This window comes from Macrobrachium nipponense, chromosome 39, assembly GCF_015104395.2.
Source record: "Macrobrachium nipponense isolate FS-2020 chromosome 39, ASM1510439v2, whole genome shotgun sequence".
NCBI classification, from domain to species: Eukaryota; Metazoa; Arthropoda; class Malacostraca; order Decapoda; family Palaemonidae; genus Macrobrachium; species Macrobrachium nipponense.
This window is the reverse complement of record NC_061099.1, coordinates 34,706,069-34,725,955: the sequence shown is the minus strand read 5'-3', so window position 1 is coordinate 34,725,955 and position 19,887 is coordinate 34,706,069. Positions and strand designations below refer to the sequence as shown.

The 19,887-nt window shown below is 40.9% G+C and overlaps 1 protein-coding gene across 2 annotated transcripts in view; it reads right to left on the bottom strand.

The window, feature by feature from the left end:
* Nucleotides 1-4,065: 4,065 nt before the first annotated feature.
* The window catches only part of LOC135210289 (protein N-terminal asparagine amidohydrolase-like), a 213,913-nt gene continuing 198,091 nt past the window's right edge, over nucleotides 4,066-19,887 (bottom strand). For both annotated transcript variants that reach the window (XM_064243170.1, XM_064243171.1), the window contains exons 3-8: nucleotides 11,017-11,235; nucleotides 10,491-10,598; nucleotides 10,030-10,130; nucleotides 8,847-9,008; nucleotides 8,411-8,709; nucleotides 4,066-6,533 (exon numbers count right to left, since the gene is read on the bottom strand). In XM_064243170.1, the coding sequence (XP_064099240.1) occupies nucleotides 6,389-6,533; nucleotides 8,411-8,709; nucleotides 8,847-9,008; nucleotides 10,030-10,130; nucleotides 10,491-10,598; nucleotides 11,017-11,235 (1,034 nt within the window). In that variant the 3' untranslated portion in view covers nucleotides 4,066-6,388. The remainder of the gene's footprint in view (nucleotides 6,534-8,410; nucleotides 8,710-8,846; nucleotides 9,009-10,029; nucleotides 10,131-10,490; nucleotides 10,599-11,016; nucleotides 11,236-19,887) is intronic.

The following is a 19,887-nucleotide window of genomic DNA, read 5'->3' as shown; positions in this document are numbered from 1 at the left end:
AAAGGATTTAATTTCTATGGATGTACTCTAAATGTATATTTGATTTAAATTTTGGGTGCAGTTGTGATTACTTCTGATTATGATTCTTCTTGGGGGAGAATGTAAAAAATTGCCATTTATTCCCCTTGAATAAAAATTTGCTTATTTTTTTATGAGGACTTGTTTTGAAGTATCTCCCAGTTTCTATGAAAATACGTTGATATATGATTATTTTGCTCCACAGAAGTAGTTTTATTATTTTAACTATAGCAATGAGTTGGTATAAATTAGTTCATTGATATTCAAAGTAATAAACCACTTTTTTTGCATATTTTGTCCATGTGTATAAAATTAGATGACGTATAATTACAGTGATGTCAAACTTCTTCTTGTGGAGACTATATATATATTATTTTCTTATTGTAAGGGCACATGCCAGTAATTATGCTTGCCTTCTGGACGAAATCCCTTTTTTTTGTATGTTGGGTTACGATTAAAGCACTTGATGTTTGTTTTTAAATTGATGTTTGTTACGTAACCCTGTAATTTTGTAGATGTGACAACTGTGTTATGCAGTATACTCTCCCGAGTTTTCTTCTAGGATGGAAAGGCGAAGCTCTCGGATTTTAGCATCTGACTCCACGAAGGCAAGTAAAAGAAGATATTCTTGTAGAATCCAGCCACATCACCTCGTGAATCGTAGTCGCCATTGCAGTAACTTCTTCATTAGGATATTCTGAGATCCTGTTTGCCATTTATGTTTTATTTCTATCGAAGTAACGTAACGTTTTGTTAATAATTTTTGCAGAAATGTGTTAGTTTTCTTGTTTCTTAACGTAATTTGAATAATTGTTCTGTTCTTTAAATATTAATTATATGTGTTAAACCTTTAAATGCGTCTTTGTGAACCCGTGTGGCATCACCCAAAAAGAATTGGTGCAGGAAATACAGTCGATTGTTTCTTAACTGCACTTTTGTTGAATAAAATGCAAGGTTTCTTGACTTTAAGTAAGTTAATAAACTCCTCCGCACTGTAACTTGGTCTCAATCAAAGCTAGTGCAGGAGGGCTTAAGGTTGAATGAAATCGTACCGAATGTGGCCCTAAAATTCAGTTTAGTTTCACCACAAAATGTTTGTAACAAGCTCATTCGAAAAAGGCTCCAAAGTCACAATGGAGGAATTACCAGAATTTTCCTTGTCCTTATCCTTGCCTAAGTCGTCAACAGAAGGTTTTAATGTCTCCATAAGACGTAGAATTGATGATTCGTCCAGGTTAAGCCCCAACCCACCATGGAAGCCACATTTAGAGGACAGTGTTATCCCATACAGGGCTGCCCTAGGGGTACCACCCAGATATACACCCCACCCTCAGGCGTCATAATGTCCGTCGAGATCAGACCCAGCACTAAGAGCAGGGTTTGACATATAAACTTTCCCCTCGCTCGACCACGTTAGGTACTCGAGTTCTACGGGTGAGGTGGCATGCCAACCATCCTCACCCTCCATCAAATCCAATGAACAAGTCCAAATCATGTCCAAAACCAATCCAAAAGTCATCAACATAAAATCCGTACCTTATAGGGGGAGGAAGCAGAAGGATGAAACGTTTTTAGTAAAAGGAAAAGGGCCGACTTATTTAGTTGGATCAACAGCTGGGCACCAAGGTCCAGCGAGAAAGCAGTTCCCACCGGGGATCAGAACCCAGCTGCTGAACCCTAAGCCCCCCCATCCTCGACAAGGCTTCAGCATCTGGGGGAAATTTCTAGATACCTCACCTGTACTGCATCATACAGCCTAAAGGTAGATCTCTATAACTATTCCGCGGCGATCTAGACTATGGCAGTTGCCGTTTTTCTATGCAGTTTTACCTCCTGAACAAGCATTTAAACTAATATTTATTCGGACGACTCTAATTTGCCTTTGAACTGTATCCTACGGTAAAGGGGACCCGATGGGAATGCGGGGTTTTGGGCGAGGTTTTATTAAGAAAAATGTCAAAACATTTTTAAAAAATGAAAACCCAAGGTATTTATATTTTTTGGTATATCTATATTACTATTCCGCGGCGGCCTAGACTATGGCAGTTGCGGTTTTTCTTTGCAGTTTTACCTCCAGAACAAGAATTTTAAGTAATGTTTATTCGGACGACTGTAATTAACCACCGGGGGCTCGTACTAAACACGGCAAAATACATTTGACGCCCCAATTCCTGGTGGCTTTCGTATTCGCGGGGACGAACAGTGCGGAATGCTTAGGTATATAGAAATACCTTAAATTTTTCTAAAGCACTTTGGTTGCCTATTAATAGTCCACCATCATTTTTCGCCGGACTGTAACCTATAATTTACCTAAGAAGTTGATCCATCAAAATAGGTAGGTTCTGGGATCCACATTTTAGTACTTGCCTTGAAACAAAGATCAAGTTGGTGCAAATAAGTCTTCATTCTCCCATTTAAGGATTTCAAGTAATTCCTCGTCTCGATTTTAAGCACAGGTATTATTTTGGTAAGAAGCACACGTGCCAAGGTTGCGTAAAACAACGTATAAAGTTAGCAAAAACACCTCACTCACTCTACCTTTACCGTGAAACAGAACAAACAAAGCAGGGACTCACTGCTTTGTTCGTCCAGGGAGGGATGGGATGTCGGTGCCGTCACGAATCATCGTTGCCAGTTTGTCCCAGAGCTCTTTATCTTAGCAATGATTCTAATTAAGATGCCATCATTCTAGGTATATGTCACTCTGGCAAATAAAAATTGCGAAGTGAAGGCGATGATAGGCTTCGTGCTCCGCGAAAATAATAGAAATGCGATAGTTGTATCCTTGTTCCATTCTCCATGGGGAAGAAAGGGATTCCCTTTAGGCAACAACCACAATATTGTCTTAAAAGCTAAGCGAAATGAAAGATTTTCTGTGTCATTTCATATAAACACTCTCTATATTTATCTCCGAATGATAGTTTTTCCAGTGCTTGACCAATGTCTTATAAATCTCATTATTTATCCTTCCTATCTGTATGGGGCGTTATGAGATATTTTTAACGATTTTAACAAAGGTTAGCACTACTGCTTAAGAGATACTCAAATTCATTACATTAACCATTCATCACACTTACGGTCCTGTTTTAAAAATTACAAAATTGATAAGAAAACCGAAAATATAGATTTAAGAGAATAAAAAGGATACAAAAATAAGTAAAGATGAAACCTCGGCCGATTTCAAACAATTTCACTCTTACGTATTTGAATGAAGAACTACCAAAACTGTTGTGGTTTCTGAGGCTTTTATTATGTATGCCTTGAGGACCGTTTCATGGGCAATGCTTTAAAAAATGACCTGAGATCATTCAGCGACGAAATAGAAATTGTGATTGAAAAGGATTGAACGGTATAACAGGAGGAAAACCTCGCAGTTGCACTATGAATCAATTGTTAGGAGAGGGTGGAATGTGCGATGGAAGAAAGAGAATATGAACGGAGGTACAGTAAAAAGAATGAAAGGGGTTGTAGCCGAGAGCCGAAGGAACGCTGCAAAGAACCTTAAGTAATGCCTACAGTGCACTGCATGAGGTGCACTGACGGCACTACCCTAATATTGGGGAGTGGGGAGGAATGTTCCGAGTTGTGATGTCTACAGAGTAACACATTCGATAACTTACAAGGACCTGTAGACTACATCGGGAAACAGCCACACCACACTTTTGGATGAGATTCTTGAAGACCCTGATATGAGGCTGCCAAATTAATACATTAGTATACATTGTTTCCCATTCATATACATGTACATCTTCAGCAAGAAAACAAAATCATGAAGAATTTCTTTTAACTCTCCATGTTACAAAAGCTATGATGTATCCTTTATTTTAGCAAGCACTGAAGACGTATGTACGTTAGTGACTCATAAAACTGCAGACACCACCGCAGCTTCTATGATCTAATAACCGCTTATAAAACCACATTTTGTTAACTAGTATAAAGAAAATGTAAGATTATCTTTTTTTGAACTGTAAAAAAAGTGAAGGGTAATAAAACAAGTCAAAATCTGTCCAAGAACTGTGAAAAAAAGAAGGGCAATAAAACAAGTCAAAATGTAAATGGAAATATATTTGACAATAATGAATGATTGTGAAAAAATAGAACATTTGTGAATGCATGATCTTGAAAAGACATTTCCCTAAATACACAAGAGACAAAAAAGCATTACAGGTTAAAAAAATGTACAAGATAATGACAGACAATTACTGATTATTTCGGAGGAAGGTCTCCTATACCACTGGGGTTTCCGGAATGTGCAACGCCAGGAGACGAGGAGGACAGGAAAACTATTCTATTTGCAACGAAATCAATCATAAAATTATCTAGGAGTCAAAACCCTGAAGATGAGACAAACATTAAGAAAAATTCCCTATGAACCACTAAGTACTCTACTCACTCGCTTGTGTCATCTCCTAAATAAAAAATAAATAAATGAAAACCAAAAGGAAAAAATTAAATGCAGCAGCACTGTATACCAATAAACGTGAGAATCGAAAAATATGACTTCATAAAATATACTATACATAACAAAAAAAAGAACGGGAAAGAAACATATACATCTCTTTCCAAATCAACAGGAGGCCTCCAGAGAATGAACGACCATGTTTGTTCCCGATGGACATTTCCTAACTCTCTCGTGACCTCACTTTTTATTCCGTGGTGAAGGAAAAAAAAACGTCTCCACAATTACGATGTAGAAAATGCAATTTCTAAGAAAATCGGCAGGTTTTACGATGTATTTTCATTTCATACAATTTTTCTGATTGTACAGACGTCGAATTTTTACTCTGCTTTTCATTCACAACATCCAAAATCCTACAAATAATGATGCATCGATCTTCGCTTCAGACTATACAACATAATCCGTTTAATACAAATATACTCGAGTATGAAAATCCTATGTAGTAGTAATAAATCCTTACATAGCTTCACTATACAGAAGAAACTAAAGAATTCATAGCTGTAACATAAAAGATCATTAACCATTGCATGAACACCACATCCAGCAACTTTAAGGAGTGTCTATTTCTTCATGCCACCTGTAGGCAATCATTGCATTTCAACACGTGTGATTAATACCATCGGAGTTTACGGAAACAGTAGTTTAGTGGGACATAGCCTATACAATACATTACATCAATGGAAATGAAAAAATCCACTCATTTACCAGTCAGTTAGAGCCCTAACAACTTGCACATGGAAGTAACTTCAGTACACAAAAAATATCCACATAGACGACCTAAAATCCTATCAAAATCTACATTTATGAAGACCAAAATACTGTTTGCTACAAAGTTCATACACATTATGCTTGGAAAATCTATAAACAAGAGAAACGTAACAACTACACACTTGTTCATTCAGCTCGCAAGACTCCCACAACAGACACATGAATCGAAAAGTAAATAAAACTAAGAGAATTCTGCCCTATCACAAGTGTCAGAACCAAGTCAGATGCCACCACTTAGGTCAGCATTACAATATAAATGTCTGAAACAGCACGAAGAATACGAAAAAAATCTGCATTATACATGCATGTAAAGAGAAACTTGGATACCCCACAACTACAAAGGCTTCACTAACTTGACCTATCTTTACAAGGGAAAACATTTCTACACAGTTAGGGCCAGAAGAAGGACATTATCTGTGGTTAGTTCTATTTCCAAAGTCAACAGGCCTCTGAGACAACAGCACGTAGCATCCTATCAATCATGGTATATGAACAATCTTTAAAAGAAAATGATTTTTCAAGGATGTAATAGATACAATATTCTTATTTCACATCAGAACTAACACCTGCAGACGAATACAAAATTTGTTGCAAATTGACCCACGAGACAAATATTGCACCAGGAAGAGGAGAGAGACAAGTGGCAGTCTAAGGTCATGAGACCCAGTAACCACTGCAGCAAAACCTTCACCTGCTGCCCCCAACACGCCCACCATTCACTTTGTCACACCTGCATTCATCTTCACACTAGTCTTCTTGGCAGGACCAGCTTTTGAAATTCAAATCACTGAAAGGTCACATTTTAGAAGTTGCGGACGCAAATATACCAATAACTTCGAATCAAAAATGGAAAAGGCAAACACCAAATACTGCAATGGCTAACTAAGCCCAACAAACAATATTGCAAGGCATTACATTTTTAAAAACAACAACAAAAAATACAGAAACCAGAGTGAGATGTACTTCAGCAGGTGTTGTTTAGTCGTGGGTGGTGGTCTGCAGTTTGGCACGATGAATTCTGGCGGCTGGTGCAGAGATTGGCGACAGTGTCTCCGCCGCAGAGCCACGTCGCCAGCCAGGTATTCAGCCTGTGTCCATTCCCTCCAGCAGAGAGAAGGAATCGCATAGGGAAAGAGTGGATGGTCACAACTGCGAGGTCTGCCATGCTGGCATGAAACGCTCCTTCACGGGATTCAGTAGGGGGTCATCATAGTGCTGGCCAGGATTGACAACTGGAGGCACGGCTAAATGGGTCTTCAGGCGGCAGTCCAGGTGCAGGGAGCCATATCTGCAAGTGGAAAGAAGAAGTTAAGTATGTCTTAGTTTAACCAGACCACTGAGCTGATTAACAGCTCTCATGGGGCTGGCCCGAAGGATTAGATCTTTTTACGTGGCTAAGAACCAATTGGTCACCTAGCAACGGGACCTACAGCTTATTGTGGGATCCGAACCACATTATATCGAGAAATTATTTTCTAATCACCAGAAACAAATTCCACTGATTCCACGTTGGCAGAATCTGCAAGTGGGAGTAGGAACAGTTTATTGTATACACACACACTTGTCTTTTATAACTAATTACCTATATATGCGCGTGTACGTTTATGCATGCATATAATCTAAAGCAGTCGTTCTTTCTTTCTTTTTTTTAAGTCTGGGGGGAATTTTACTCGCATATGCAAGGGGGGCGTGGAAGGAAGGACCAACTCTTAGAGGGGGCGTGGTCATATAAAGGTTGAGAACCACTGATCTAGAGGCATATCATCACTCAGAACACCAGGCAAAGAAGATGTCTGGTAGATTGTGAAAGACTGAATGCTGGGTTGTAATACTGTAATATCTTACCTGTGATGCGTAATTATTATATATATAGATATAACAGGTGTCCTCCGTACAGCTTGTGTATAACAAATGGATGAATAGATAATTTCATGAACTATTAAAAATTAATCTTAAACTTGCAAAATGCGAAACAGTCAAGTAACTGAATATCATAAGTATGAACGAAATTATGAAAATAAAGATAAACAATTACAATTTAAGTTGATCACGTAGTCAATAGTGTTGCAGGAATAAGGAGTACAGAATACAATATACAAAAGATGTCTTTTGAGTCTACTTTGTAGGTTAAAGACATGGAAATGACTCAAGTTTTGGGAGAGTCAATAAAAGTTATGATATATCTTACAAGACTATCCTCGATATTTTATTATAAGCAAATTCGTAATAATGACAAAAACTCCCAGAGGTCTTTCACACAGTCTTCAAGAAACGAGGAATCCTGCGGCATTCCAAAGCTAAGATAGCAATGAAGAATGCGTCACTGATAACATTATAAATATCTTACAAACGACATATTGACCTACGAAAAAACCCACAGCACTTCATAGAGCGCAAGAATCCACCATTCCATACTGAAACTATCTACACGAAATAAACAGTAGCCCTTTCATAATAATTATATCTTAGTTTTACCAGAACACTGGGCTGATTGACAGCTCTCCTTAGGGCTGGCCCGAAGGATTAGATCAGTGGTTCCCAAACTAGGGGAAATTTGAAGCTACCAGGGGGGAAATAATTACACTACCTACTAACTAAAAAATCACCCTTCTCACTAATTTAATTCTAAAGTAGAAGAGCGAACAAAAGTCCTTTTATTTGTTACTAACTGCTCCCTATGGCTATGCGGTTAGTTGTTACTAACCGCTCTCTATCCACTTTACTCTGTAACTATATGTTTATCAGTATACTTGTACATTTGAAAAATAAATCAGTAAATAGTCACAGTGTGTTTTAACTACTCTTTCACTCACACACATGAAGGGGGAAATCTGGATGGCTGAACTGGGTGCCGGAGGAAATGACAGAAAAAAGTTTGGGAACCACTGCATTAGATATTTTTACGTAGCTAGGAACCAACTAATCACCTAGCAACGGGACCTACAGCTTATTGTGGAATCCAAACCTCATTATATCGAGAAATTAATTTCTATCACCAGAAATAAATTCCTCTGATTTCACGTTGGCCGAGCCGAGAATCGAACTTCGGACCACCAGATTGGTAGCCGAACGCGAAAGCCACTCGTCCAACGAGGAATCAGTAGACGCTTCATATGAGCGCAATGCTCCTCACAGGACTAAGAAGCTGACTGACACTGAACTGACCTTGGTGGCACTGAGGTCCCCCAGGGGGCAGATGACAAAGGAGCGGGTGTCGGCGGGGCTGATGTTGTGGTGACGCCCCCAGCCTGTGTCCATGCCCCTGTGGCAGCCACGGCAGCTCCTACGGCAGCCTGGGCAGCTGCCTGCACGTTGGCGTCGGGGGTGGAGTCGTTGTTGTTGGGCAGTTCGGCCGGGGACCAAGTGCCCAGATTGTCTCTCCTGAAGTAGTGGGGTCGGTTGTCGGGGAAGATGGTGACGGCAGGGAATGGGTGCTCTTTGATGTGCTTCAGGACTTCTCGCACCTGAAGGTCAAAAAAGGACAATTGGGGTATTAATGACTACTGAATTGCAAAGCAGAAAACCGGTAAGATCGCGAAGCACAAAACCTCCTCCTTTACAATGACACATGTAATCAGAATGAATAAACCTCAGCAATTACCATCTTCACCCATGTGGGATCCTCGACCTCTGGAGTTGTGGAGAGACACTGAAGGATGACCTCATCTGTCTGCTGAAGGAGCAGTTCTACTCCAGCGTGAGGTTCGTAATTGAAAGGGCCGATCCTCAGGAGACCCAGGGCGCAGTCGTAAATATCAACCATCTGAAAAATAAGTCCGAAATTCAAAATACCGAAAGAGTGGGCGCAGATTTCATTTGGGTCATGCACTGACATTAATCTCCTATCTGATGTTCAGGCGAAGAGAAACACTCTCGTGAAATACATTCACATAACTGACACTTCTTCTAAGAAAGTCAAGTCGATTCCACTCTGGGTTTTGAAACATATTACTGAAGCAACAATTGTTTGTTTGTATGGTGTTTTTACGTTGCATGGAACCAGTGGTTATTCAGCAACGGGACCAACGGCTTTACGTGACTTACGAACCACGTCGAGAGTGATCTTCTTCTATCACCAGAAATACACATCTCTCACACCTCAATGGAATGCCCGACAAGCGAACTCGCGGTCACCGAGGTGGCAGGCCAAGACCATACCGACCACGCCACTGAGGCGCTACACTAAAGCTACAAAAACCAATACACAGTGAACTGCTTGTTGACAGCTGCTCTAGTATTTATGGAAAAATCATTGCATATGTGAGGAGAATGAAAGGAGAGCACGAGTCGTATCTATGCTTCCCAAACCAGTAAAAATAATAATTATAATAATATGATCACATTGTTTCTTTAGAGGGATAACTGAAATTGCTGTAATCTGTAAATGCCATATTTAACCGAATCAGAACCAGTTGTCTGTCCTGTAATGATGAATATAAGGAAAATAAGGATAGGATAGGAATAAAGGATTTAGGCCAAAGGCCCAGCGCAGGGATCTATGAGGTTATTCAGCGCTGCAACGAAAATCGACAGGTTTGAAAGGTGTAACAGGATGAAAACCTCACAGTTGCTCTATGAAACAATTGTTAGGAGAGAGTGGAAAGTAAGATGGAAGAAAGCGAATATGAACGGAGGTACAGTAAATGGAATGAAACAGGTTGCAGCTAAGGGCCGAAGGGATGCTGCAAAGAATATATAAGGAAAATAAGATCCCAAAATTGATCAGCTTTAGGCAGCAAATCACACTGGCCTACGAAATATACTTGGATGAGAGTGAGATATACCTGCTGAGCGCCTGTGAAGACCCTGGTGGACCGAAGGACGAGGTATGGACCTTTGTCTGTGAATGTGGCTGGGAAGATCTTGCCCGTCTGGGTGCTGACGCCTGCAAGCAAGCAACAAATGGGATTCACTCTTCATGCCACTCGCACATTAGGATCTCTCTCTCTCTCTCTCTCTCTCTCTCTCTCTCTCTCTCTCTCTCTCTCTCTCTCTACATGGGCCCAAATTATAAAATTTTGCAAATATTCATTTTCAGTTTCAGGAAAAGGAACAAATCTTTGTCTCGAATATACTTGTAACTATTTTTATTATCATTTTATATTTAAGAGTGTTATGACATTCTAAAACAACTACAGCTGAAAATTACTATCACACACACACACACACACACACACACACACACACACACACACACAGATCAAACATAAAATGAAGACGCAAGATAACGAGTCCAACCACCCACCGATGCCTTTGACGAGGGGCCACGATATGTTGCCACGAAGAGTGGTGTTCATCTCTCCTGTGCATAGCAGGACCAGGTGAATCTGCGGTGGGCTCTTGTGCATTGCGTCTGAAAGGGAGAAAACAAATCAAGTCCAACATTACGGCCACGAGCTCGAACAAAAGTGGAATTAACAAAAGTGGAATTAAGTTAATGAAGTCATGACACGCCCTAATCACTACCTACTCCAAACCAGCAGATTAACAGTAACAAGGAGCAAGATCAGATCATTAAGACACACTTTTAACAGCTCAATCAGCAGTGTTATGAAGTGCGTGTGATGCACGCTACTTCTGCTTTCCAATATAATTAAGAACACATCTAAATATATATCCACATAAGTCCAACAGGACACGTAGAAGCTTATTGGTCTACCTTAATTAGCCCCAAAACTCTTGACTTAGAGATCTGTGTCGCAATTTCTGTCGCTCATTCGACTGACGAGTGAGTGCAGCTTCCAGGCGCTGGAATAAAGACTCATACTCACTCAGTAAGGAAAGCGTGACTTTCTCGCAGATGGCGCGGGCGTCCTGGAAGCCTCCAACGACGCAGAGCTCAAGGCGCCCTTCGGTGTACCCCATGGAGAGCTCGTTGATGCGGGTGATCAAGTGCATGACGCCGTCGTCGTGGGAGCAGATGTGGACGCCGCTGAGGCACTCGTCGTGGCTGCATTTGTCGAAGTGGGCTAGACCCACAGCTCCGGAGCCTGCGAAGGAGAGGTTACGTTTCGTCAGTTGTAGAGTTCAGGTAGACTTTCCTTATAATAAACTGACAAAGAATACGTTATATGAAGTCAGTTGTAGAGTTCAGGTAGGCTTTTCTTATAATAAACTGACCAAGGAGAGGTTATATATCATTAAGTCAGTTGTAGCAGGTGTTATGTCCTAGTAAAACACTCAAGGTTCCACGATTGTGACCAAATCATGGCAGTTTTGTTTCAAGGACGCGTGGTGCGCATAGGATAGACAGGCTACAAGAATTTGGGGATGCTCCGGGAGGGTTTTTTTTTTCTTCGAAAGACTAAACGTTTTAAAGTACTGGTAATCTTCTTAGGCACGAAGATATGGTAAGTCAGTTGTATTCCACATAGGAAAATGAAAATGGTGTATCTCAGAAAATGCCCAACAGTTTCGTCCGCCAATGTTTGTTTGTATGGTGTTTTTACGTTGCATGGAACCAGTGGTTATTCAGTAACGGGACCAACGGCTTTACGTGACTTCCGAACCACGTCGAAAGTGAACTTATATCACCAGAAATACACATCTCTCACACCTCAATGGAATGCCCGAGAATCGAACTCGTGACCACTGAGGTGGCCGGCCAAGACCATACCGATCACGCCACTGAGGCGCTTCGTCCGCCAATGGCCCTCTTCTTAGAGCGTTTATTAAGCAAAGAAAGAAAGTTTAGTGTAGGCAGCCAAGAAAGGCCTAAAATGTTAAACATGCAGTTACCAAACACTAACAGTTTGAGCTACAAACTATTCAGCTACATACACTGTAAACTTTCTCTTTTTCCTTAATAAACGTTCCAAGAAGATGTCCACGGAGGACGAAACTGTTGGGCATTTTCTGAGATAAACCATTTTCATTTGCCTGTGTGGAATACAACTCAACGTTTCAAGTAGTTACATACATACTAAAGGTCAGAGCTTCATTCACTCATCTGGACCTGGTATATACAAAGATAAGAAAAGGCTATTGGCAAAGAGTACGATCTCATTGCGAAAGTGGAAGGGAGCAGGGACATGGAAAAAAGGACTTTGATAAAACAGCTTCTCAAATACCAGTGTGTTACCAGTGCCAGGTGGGTGAATGACTAAGACTGATATAAGAGACTTTCGACAATCTTTGGAAATGGGACGGTCATAATTCAACTCTCCGAAAAATTGCAAAGTACACTGCTGTTTTCATCACAAAATCTCTCAGATCCTTTGCGAGAGAGAGAGAGAGAGAGAGGAGAGAGAGAGAGAGAGAGAGAGAGAGAGAATCAGGCATGTCATGAAATTCAAAGCACTCTTTCCGTAGAGTTTCTCATAGCCTGAAACCAAAATAATTTTTGTTACTAACGTTAAAGAATCCTCGCAAACTGGAGAAAAAATTCATTTAATATATCCACAAGCATTTTAGAAGCGTCAAGCTCCTCCTCTGGCGTGGAGACAATAAATCCCAAAAGTTTTAAGTGACTCCACACTGAAGAGCGAGCTTGACGCTCCTAAACTGTATGTGGATTTATTAAATGATTTTACTCCAATTTTTGTGATTTTTCAGCTGCTTCAAGTTACACTGGAAAAAAATATATGTTTTTAACCTTCTTAGCTTCTCCTCCATAAAATAGCATGAAGTGGCAATAGAGATAAATACCGCGGCTTTAAATAAGTAATTATACCCATGACAATACTGCTGTAAGACGAATATGAAGGTAACATGTCCAACTCCGAGCAAGGTATATAGAATAAAGGACTCCCTTATTCTATATACCTTGATTCCAAGCAAACACTCTGTGAATGCGAGCATGCATACGATCAAAATAGGCATGGTCCATACATCAGGGACGGGAGTTTATCTAAAATTGCATTACTGTCCTCTCTCTCTCTCTCTCGTACTGACTAGTGTTCGAGTTACAAACTAAGTGCCAAACCATTTATCACTTATAATTCCCCTTCGAAGTAGCGCGAACTGGATATTGAACGATGTTTGTAGCTGAATGTCCATATATAAATCACGGTGATGTGATCAAAAATTCCCGTCATTTCTCTCAACCCTCTTCCTACTTACGGGGCGCCATTATCATGCACTCCATTTCCCTTTAGTCTCCTGAAGGTCCCCCCCCCCCTCTCACGAGCGAGGAGGAGAATCTCTAGGGCGAATTCGCTCGCCAAGCGTTTCTTCTTCCTCCCAGCACCATTTGCAATTCTAATGTCGTTCATTATGTATCCTCAATATTTTGACTATTTCGCACTTCACACCCGTCTTCTTCTTCTTCTTCTTCTTCTTCTGCATTATTCATGCTGGTGCGGAACTTCCCTTTTGCGCTTCCATCTCCTCAGTCTTGATATTTCTGCCCTCCTCCCGTCCTCGCATTCGCGTCCAATTTCTTCTCCATGCCCGACAACACTGCCTGGTCTTTTCCCTTCACTTCTGAGCATTCGCGCTCATATATTTCTTCTTTTTTAGCAGCTTTCTCATCTCTCTCTCTCTCCCTTTCACTTCCCTTTCTCTCCTCCTTCCGCCGCCACGTCTGGACGGACGAGACGATAACGAGCACCAGATAAGACGAATAGTTTTATCTCCCATGTAATCTCTACGGCAGATACATCACCTCCTAATTCACGGTTCCGGGACACTTGGCTTGGGACTCGGCATCTCTTTGGGACACGAGAGAGAGAGAGAGAGAGAGAGGTTTTTAAGCAGATCATGACTCTCCTCCTCCAGTTGAACATCGAATCAATAATAATATAAAAAGCATAATGATATAAATCTCTCATTCAGTTCAACGTCAAAACTGTTCTCCGATGCCAAATGAGATACCGATGATCTGGGTATCGTCATCAGCTATGACCCATTTTGGAGACAATCTTGTTCTAGAGACTCGTGTATCGTTTATTATTATTATTATTATTATTATTATTATTATTATTATTAATCAGAAGATGAACCCTTTTCATAAGGAACAAGCCCACAAAAGTGGCCACTGACTTGAAATTCAAGCCTCCAAAGAATATGATGTTCAATAGAAGAAGAAGAAGAAGAAGAAGAAGAAGACGAAGAAAGAGAGAGAGAGACTTTATCAGAACCATTTCCATTTGTACGAGTTCTAGTTCCTCGTTCTTTAAATCGGAAAAGAATAAATCCATAAGTTCTTTCGACGCAGCTGGAGGCTTTGTTAACGCCGCACGCACACTCAACTTCATGTCTTAAAAAGAAAAAAAAAAGTCGGGGGAGGGGGGGGGGGGAGAGGGGGGCACGATTAACAGTCGTGTACATGAATGCCATATTTGTGCAGCAAGCGGAAAGGGAAATATCATTAACTTTTGCACAAAAAAGTAAAAATATGTAAAAATAATAAGCTAAAACGAAAGGAAACATTTACCAACGCCGGAACACACATATACTATATATAGTATATATATTATATAATATATCTATATATATAGATATATATATATATATATATATAATGTGTGCGTGCGTGTGTGAACGACGCTTAAGAACAACAAACGTGGCAAAACGAATGAATCAATATTCTCTACAATTCTTGCAAATCTCTCAACATGGCTTTACCTCCAAGTCGGAGATAATGATGAATTAGAAGATTTTCCTTCGAGAAACAGACCGCGGTTCCCCATCAACCCTCTTCCATGTGTCTTGGCCGAAAATACTGCAGACAAATACATAAATGAAAATCAGACGATGCCCACGTGCCAAAAAAAAAAAAAAAAAAAAAAAAAACCTTCTGCTGTCTGGTACCTTACCTCTTGCTCCTTCGGGCACCGCTGCCTCCTACCCGAAGCCATTATACGCATGACGGGCGCACTGTCCAGGGTTTCCAGAAGAAGGGGGGGCCGGCCGGGGGGGGGGGGGTTGTTGGAGGATTGGAGAAGAGACGTAACCCCGCCCACACGCTCCCAAAACCCAGCACGGTTTGTTTCGCTCTGGTGAACACGCCCTTTAAAAGGCTCTCTCTCTCTCTCTCTCTCTCTCTCTCTCTCTCTCGAACATTTTTCACTTGAGGCACTGAGGATTCAAATTGACCAGCTCAAGGCTTCGGCCTCTTTTGATCTGAATAGACCAGAGTGCTAATTCCACGACTGGCAATTATATTCGGTTGATTACCGAGAGAAGGAGAAATGCCGAGAACTTCGTGTTCAATACGAATGCATAAACAAAATAGATGTGAGATAGCCTTGTGGTTTAAAGCGCTTCACTGTACGTCCTGAATTCTAGGTTCCGTTGTTCGCGCCCATGAACCGACGAATTTCTTGTCAACTATAAACAAAAAAGAAAAAATTCCCTTCGGTTAACTTATATGAAAATATATTAATTCCGGGGTAGAGAGAATTTGATATGAAAGGACAGTTGTAGGTTATGCATATGTATATATAGTATATATATATATATATATATATATATATATATATATATATATATATATATATATAGCAACTGAATTTCTCGAATTTTATTAGCTGTATATATATATATCTATATATATATATATATATTATATATATATATATATATATATAATATTATTATATATAATTATATTATATATATACAGCTAATAAAATTCGAGAAATTCAGTTGCTATCCAACCTAATGTATCAGTGTAAATAAATAGATAAATGGAGAAGGAATCATTGGCAACTCTCCTCTTCCTTTCAGTTGCCAAGTGCATTTTTCTCCTTCAAAGTCTTTTTCACGGTCGTTTACGCTTTGTCTTCAACTTGTCCTTATTCTAAGGACCTCACTATACAAATGTTAAGATTAGTTTACCTTCACTGTTCTCGGTCCATTATTCCACGCCCACATTTTAGGCAACATCTCACACATTTCAGCGTTTATCTATCCAGTTTTTTTGTGTGCATCCGAGACTTCATCCGAGGTAAGTTTGTTTGTATGGTGTTTTTACGTTGCATGGAACCAGTGGTTATTCAGCAACGGGACCAACGGCTTGACGTGACTTCCGAACCACGTCGAGAGTGAACTTCCATCACCAGAAATACACATCTCTCACACGTCAATGGAATGCCCGAGAATTGAACTTGCGACCACCGAGGTGGTGTGCCAATACCATACCGACCACGCCACTGAGGCGCTAAATGAGTGAAAGAAGAGTGAGGGCAGTTAGCTAGCTAACCATGGTAAGGAATAGTTTAGAAAGTTAAGTATGAGTAAGAGTAATGTCAGGTGTGGTTTATCCACAATTTGATTTGGGTAAGGGTACAATTTTTCTTATTATGGCCATAATATTAACACATTACAATAATGATTTTACATTATATTAACACGGTGAATTGTACAGATTACATATTTAAAATTCTATTTCTTAATGGTATAATTGAGGTTCTTAATTCCACCCACATATCTGAGCATCTCTCATATTAAATGATCCATCCTAATCCTTTTAACACCTATCCATCATACATCACCGGATCTGTCCTCAAATCCACCTCAATGTCAACTTACAGATTTCAGCGTGCATCCTCAAGCATTTTAGAATCTAGGCCTACGGCTAGCCGTACTACACACACTCAACTTTATCCAGCCGTATTTTTAATAATCTTCTATCACAACCCATCCATTTAAAACACCATTTCCTTAAATGTAATGGGCATATGCTCACATCTACAAAGGCAGGCTCCTAACTTCTATCGTTTGATTACCAAAACAGTGATTAATTATTCCTGAACGGAGGAACATGCAACCATTCCTACTTCACTCCCAACATCTTACCATAATGGGCGTTATGTCTGTCTGTCCTTCTGTCATTCAATCACGGCCAAACGGCTGGTCCGATGGGCATGAAACTTGGCAAGGTTATAGCGGGGACCCCTAAGATGGTTTATAATGGGGTTTCATCCTATTTCCCCTCCCCTATCCGAAGGGGTTGGTGGTGAGAAGGGATTCCCTGAAACGGAGCTGGTTCTGCCCGTAGACTTAGTTACTTTACGAATTTTCATACATAATTTCTGTATACATGTTTGTTAGTATGAGTAAGACCCGATTCATCGGCACCGTCCCCCGTAGCGGGGAAGTACCGACAGTGCAACTCAAGTGGTGCACTGTAGACACTATTTAAGGGTCTTTGCAGCGTCATTTTGGACCTTAGCTGCAACCTCTTTCAATCTGTACCTCCGTTCATATTCTCCTATCCGACTTTCCACCTTTTCTAACGATTGTTTCATAGTGCAACTGCTTTGAGGTTTTCCTCCTGTAACATCTTTCAAACATTCTTACTGTCTATATTTCCCTTTCAGCGCTGAATGACCTCAAAGCTCCCAGCACTTAGCCTCTGGCTTAAATTCTATATTCTATTCTATCGGCACTATCGTTTTCTAAACAACAGAAGAAACCGTTTTTCGCAATATTATAACCCCGAAAGACTGTGAGATGTGAATACTCCACCGTTTTACCTTAAGCACATCTGATTCTCATAATTGCTATTTTCAATCATAAGTATAATTAGCCGCAAAGTAAAGCTGCTTGAGAGAGAGAGAAAAAAAAAAACTCATGCCGTAATGAAACCGTTTCTAATCCCAGCAAAAAATAACACGTAGTTATTTCGGTAATGATATGCAATTTCTGTCACTATAAAAAAAAGTCATAAAGAAGCATGACTTCCCCGCAGGTGAAACCACGGGATGCAACAGGTGTTCTCTCCGGTAGGAAAGGCAAATTGAAGACCAAAATTCTGGTTGGCTTTCGCTTGTTCAAGGAATGGCCTTCGAGAAAGGATTAAGTTTAAATAGGCGATAAGGGGGGTGGGGGCTTCTTTCCTAAAAAACTGTGACCCACCTTCCCGGGGACAGAACCCGAATCCGGATATGACCGGTTCACGGCTGAGACTTTAGACACCGAGCAGAGCAATGAATAACTCTACACGTCCCATTTTTGCTTTTCCTGGAGCGTCTACTTTTAACTGTTTGGTCCCGTGGAATTCACAATTTCTTAAGGGGCCTTAACGATTGTCTGAAAGACTGTCTGTATCGTTCGCAAAAACGCTGTGTATGGGCTTGTCTGAATGCAAAAGTGGGCGGAGCTTCGTGTCTGAACGATCTCAGCCGGAATCTGTCACGACCAGGTTGCTGGCTTGCGACTTAAGTCTGTCATACACAGGTCGTTCAATGAATGGGTTTGTCTGCCAATATAACGCTATCGCGCGCGTCTCTTCTAGAGATGATGCCATGTCTTCTCGAGAAAAAATCTTTGTCCAGACTGAAATCGGTGAGGAGATCGTTCATTCTGTCTGAATGGTGTGTGTGTGTGTGTGTGTGTGTCGATAACGACAATCGTTCAGTGTATGGGGGCCTTTACTCTACCTTCACGCTGATCCAGATCTAGACCCAGCTGATATTTTCTGTCTGCTTTTGGTGAAAACTGCAGATTACATCAACCAAAAGTTGTCTGTAGTTTCGTTCTAAGTTGGCCAAAAGAGGTTCTTTTCTGTATTTGCTTGAGATCTGACAACGTCTTGTCAGTAGGTAAATATGGTAGCGGTAGCGTCAACCAGCGGATGACCGCTTAATGTCTGCAAATCTCACATCATCTAAAGTGAAATAGGTCGCGCCTTTGGTGTTATTTTTAATTGTGCCAGTTGTCAGGCTTCTTGTTTTCAGACTTTGACAGATGGAAGCTGGTGTACAGTTTCTTAGTAACCTTAGTGGATGTTCAACAGACAGCAATGAGTAGTTGTTTATGGGTGCTATAGTCATTAAAGCACTGTCATTTTTCTTGAGTTCCTTTATGAAGTGCTCTTGGGCCATTATTGTTTGTTACATATACGAAAAGTGGTTTTTCTTCAAAATAAGCGTTTTGCTTATGTATATGATGCTACTCTCTTAGCAATGGATGCCGTCTCCGAGTATAGACTAGCTTCTTTTTTTTCTAACAGCGATTTAGCTAAAATTGATGCTTGGCGCAAAGGATGGGGGAAGGGGGAAAGTGATATAACCCTTACAAAACTCAAAAGTATGATTATCAGTAATTCTAGGACATTGGTTCCCGCTGCCCGTATCTTTTATTGTACAGGGGTTCTTTGGCCAAAAGCAGCTCAAGATGTTAATCTCCTCTTGACTCGCACAAAAATCGTATGTAGTTCTTTTAAATTTCTTTTTCCTGCGCTTTATATTAATCTTCGGTGACGCTATTGTTAGCTCACTGTGCATGCTGTATATTTCCTTATTCTAATCATTTTTTTGCTTTCAGATCTCCCCAGTAGGGGCAGAGACAGAGGTACAGGGAGGGGGAGGGCACAGCTATGGGTAGGGGCACCAGCATCCACGAGGAATACCCTCATTGTACTGACAGAGCGGAGCACCTCCCAAACGGCGAGGGTGGCAAACCACCTCCTTCATTGACGCCGTAATCTGGTTGCAGTCCGCTCGCTTCGCCTCCTCCTCCAGGTGAGCGGGGTTGCGAGGTGCCCTCACACCCCTCGTAACCTCCTTCAGATTCACCTGCTAAAGGTCGATCGAGGTTACGGGGTGCGGGGTCAGAGGTGAGCTAAAGGAGTTAAGAGGCCGAGGGTCCAAATTGGTCGGAGTTCGTTTGAGAAACAGACCCGACACGAACTGCAAGAGGCAGCCAGGCTTTGCTAGGGCACGCTGGGCCACGCCCTCCCACTTTGGAGAGAG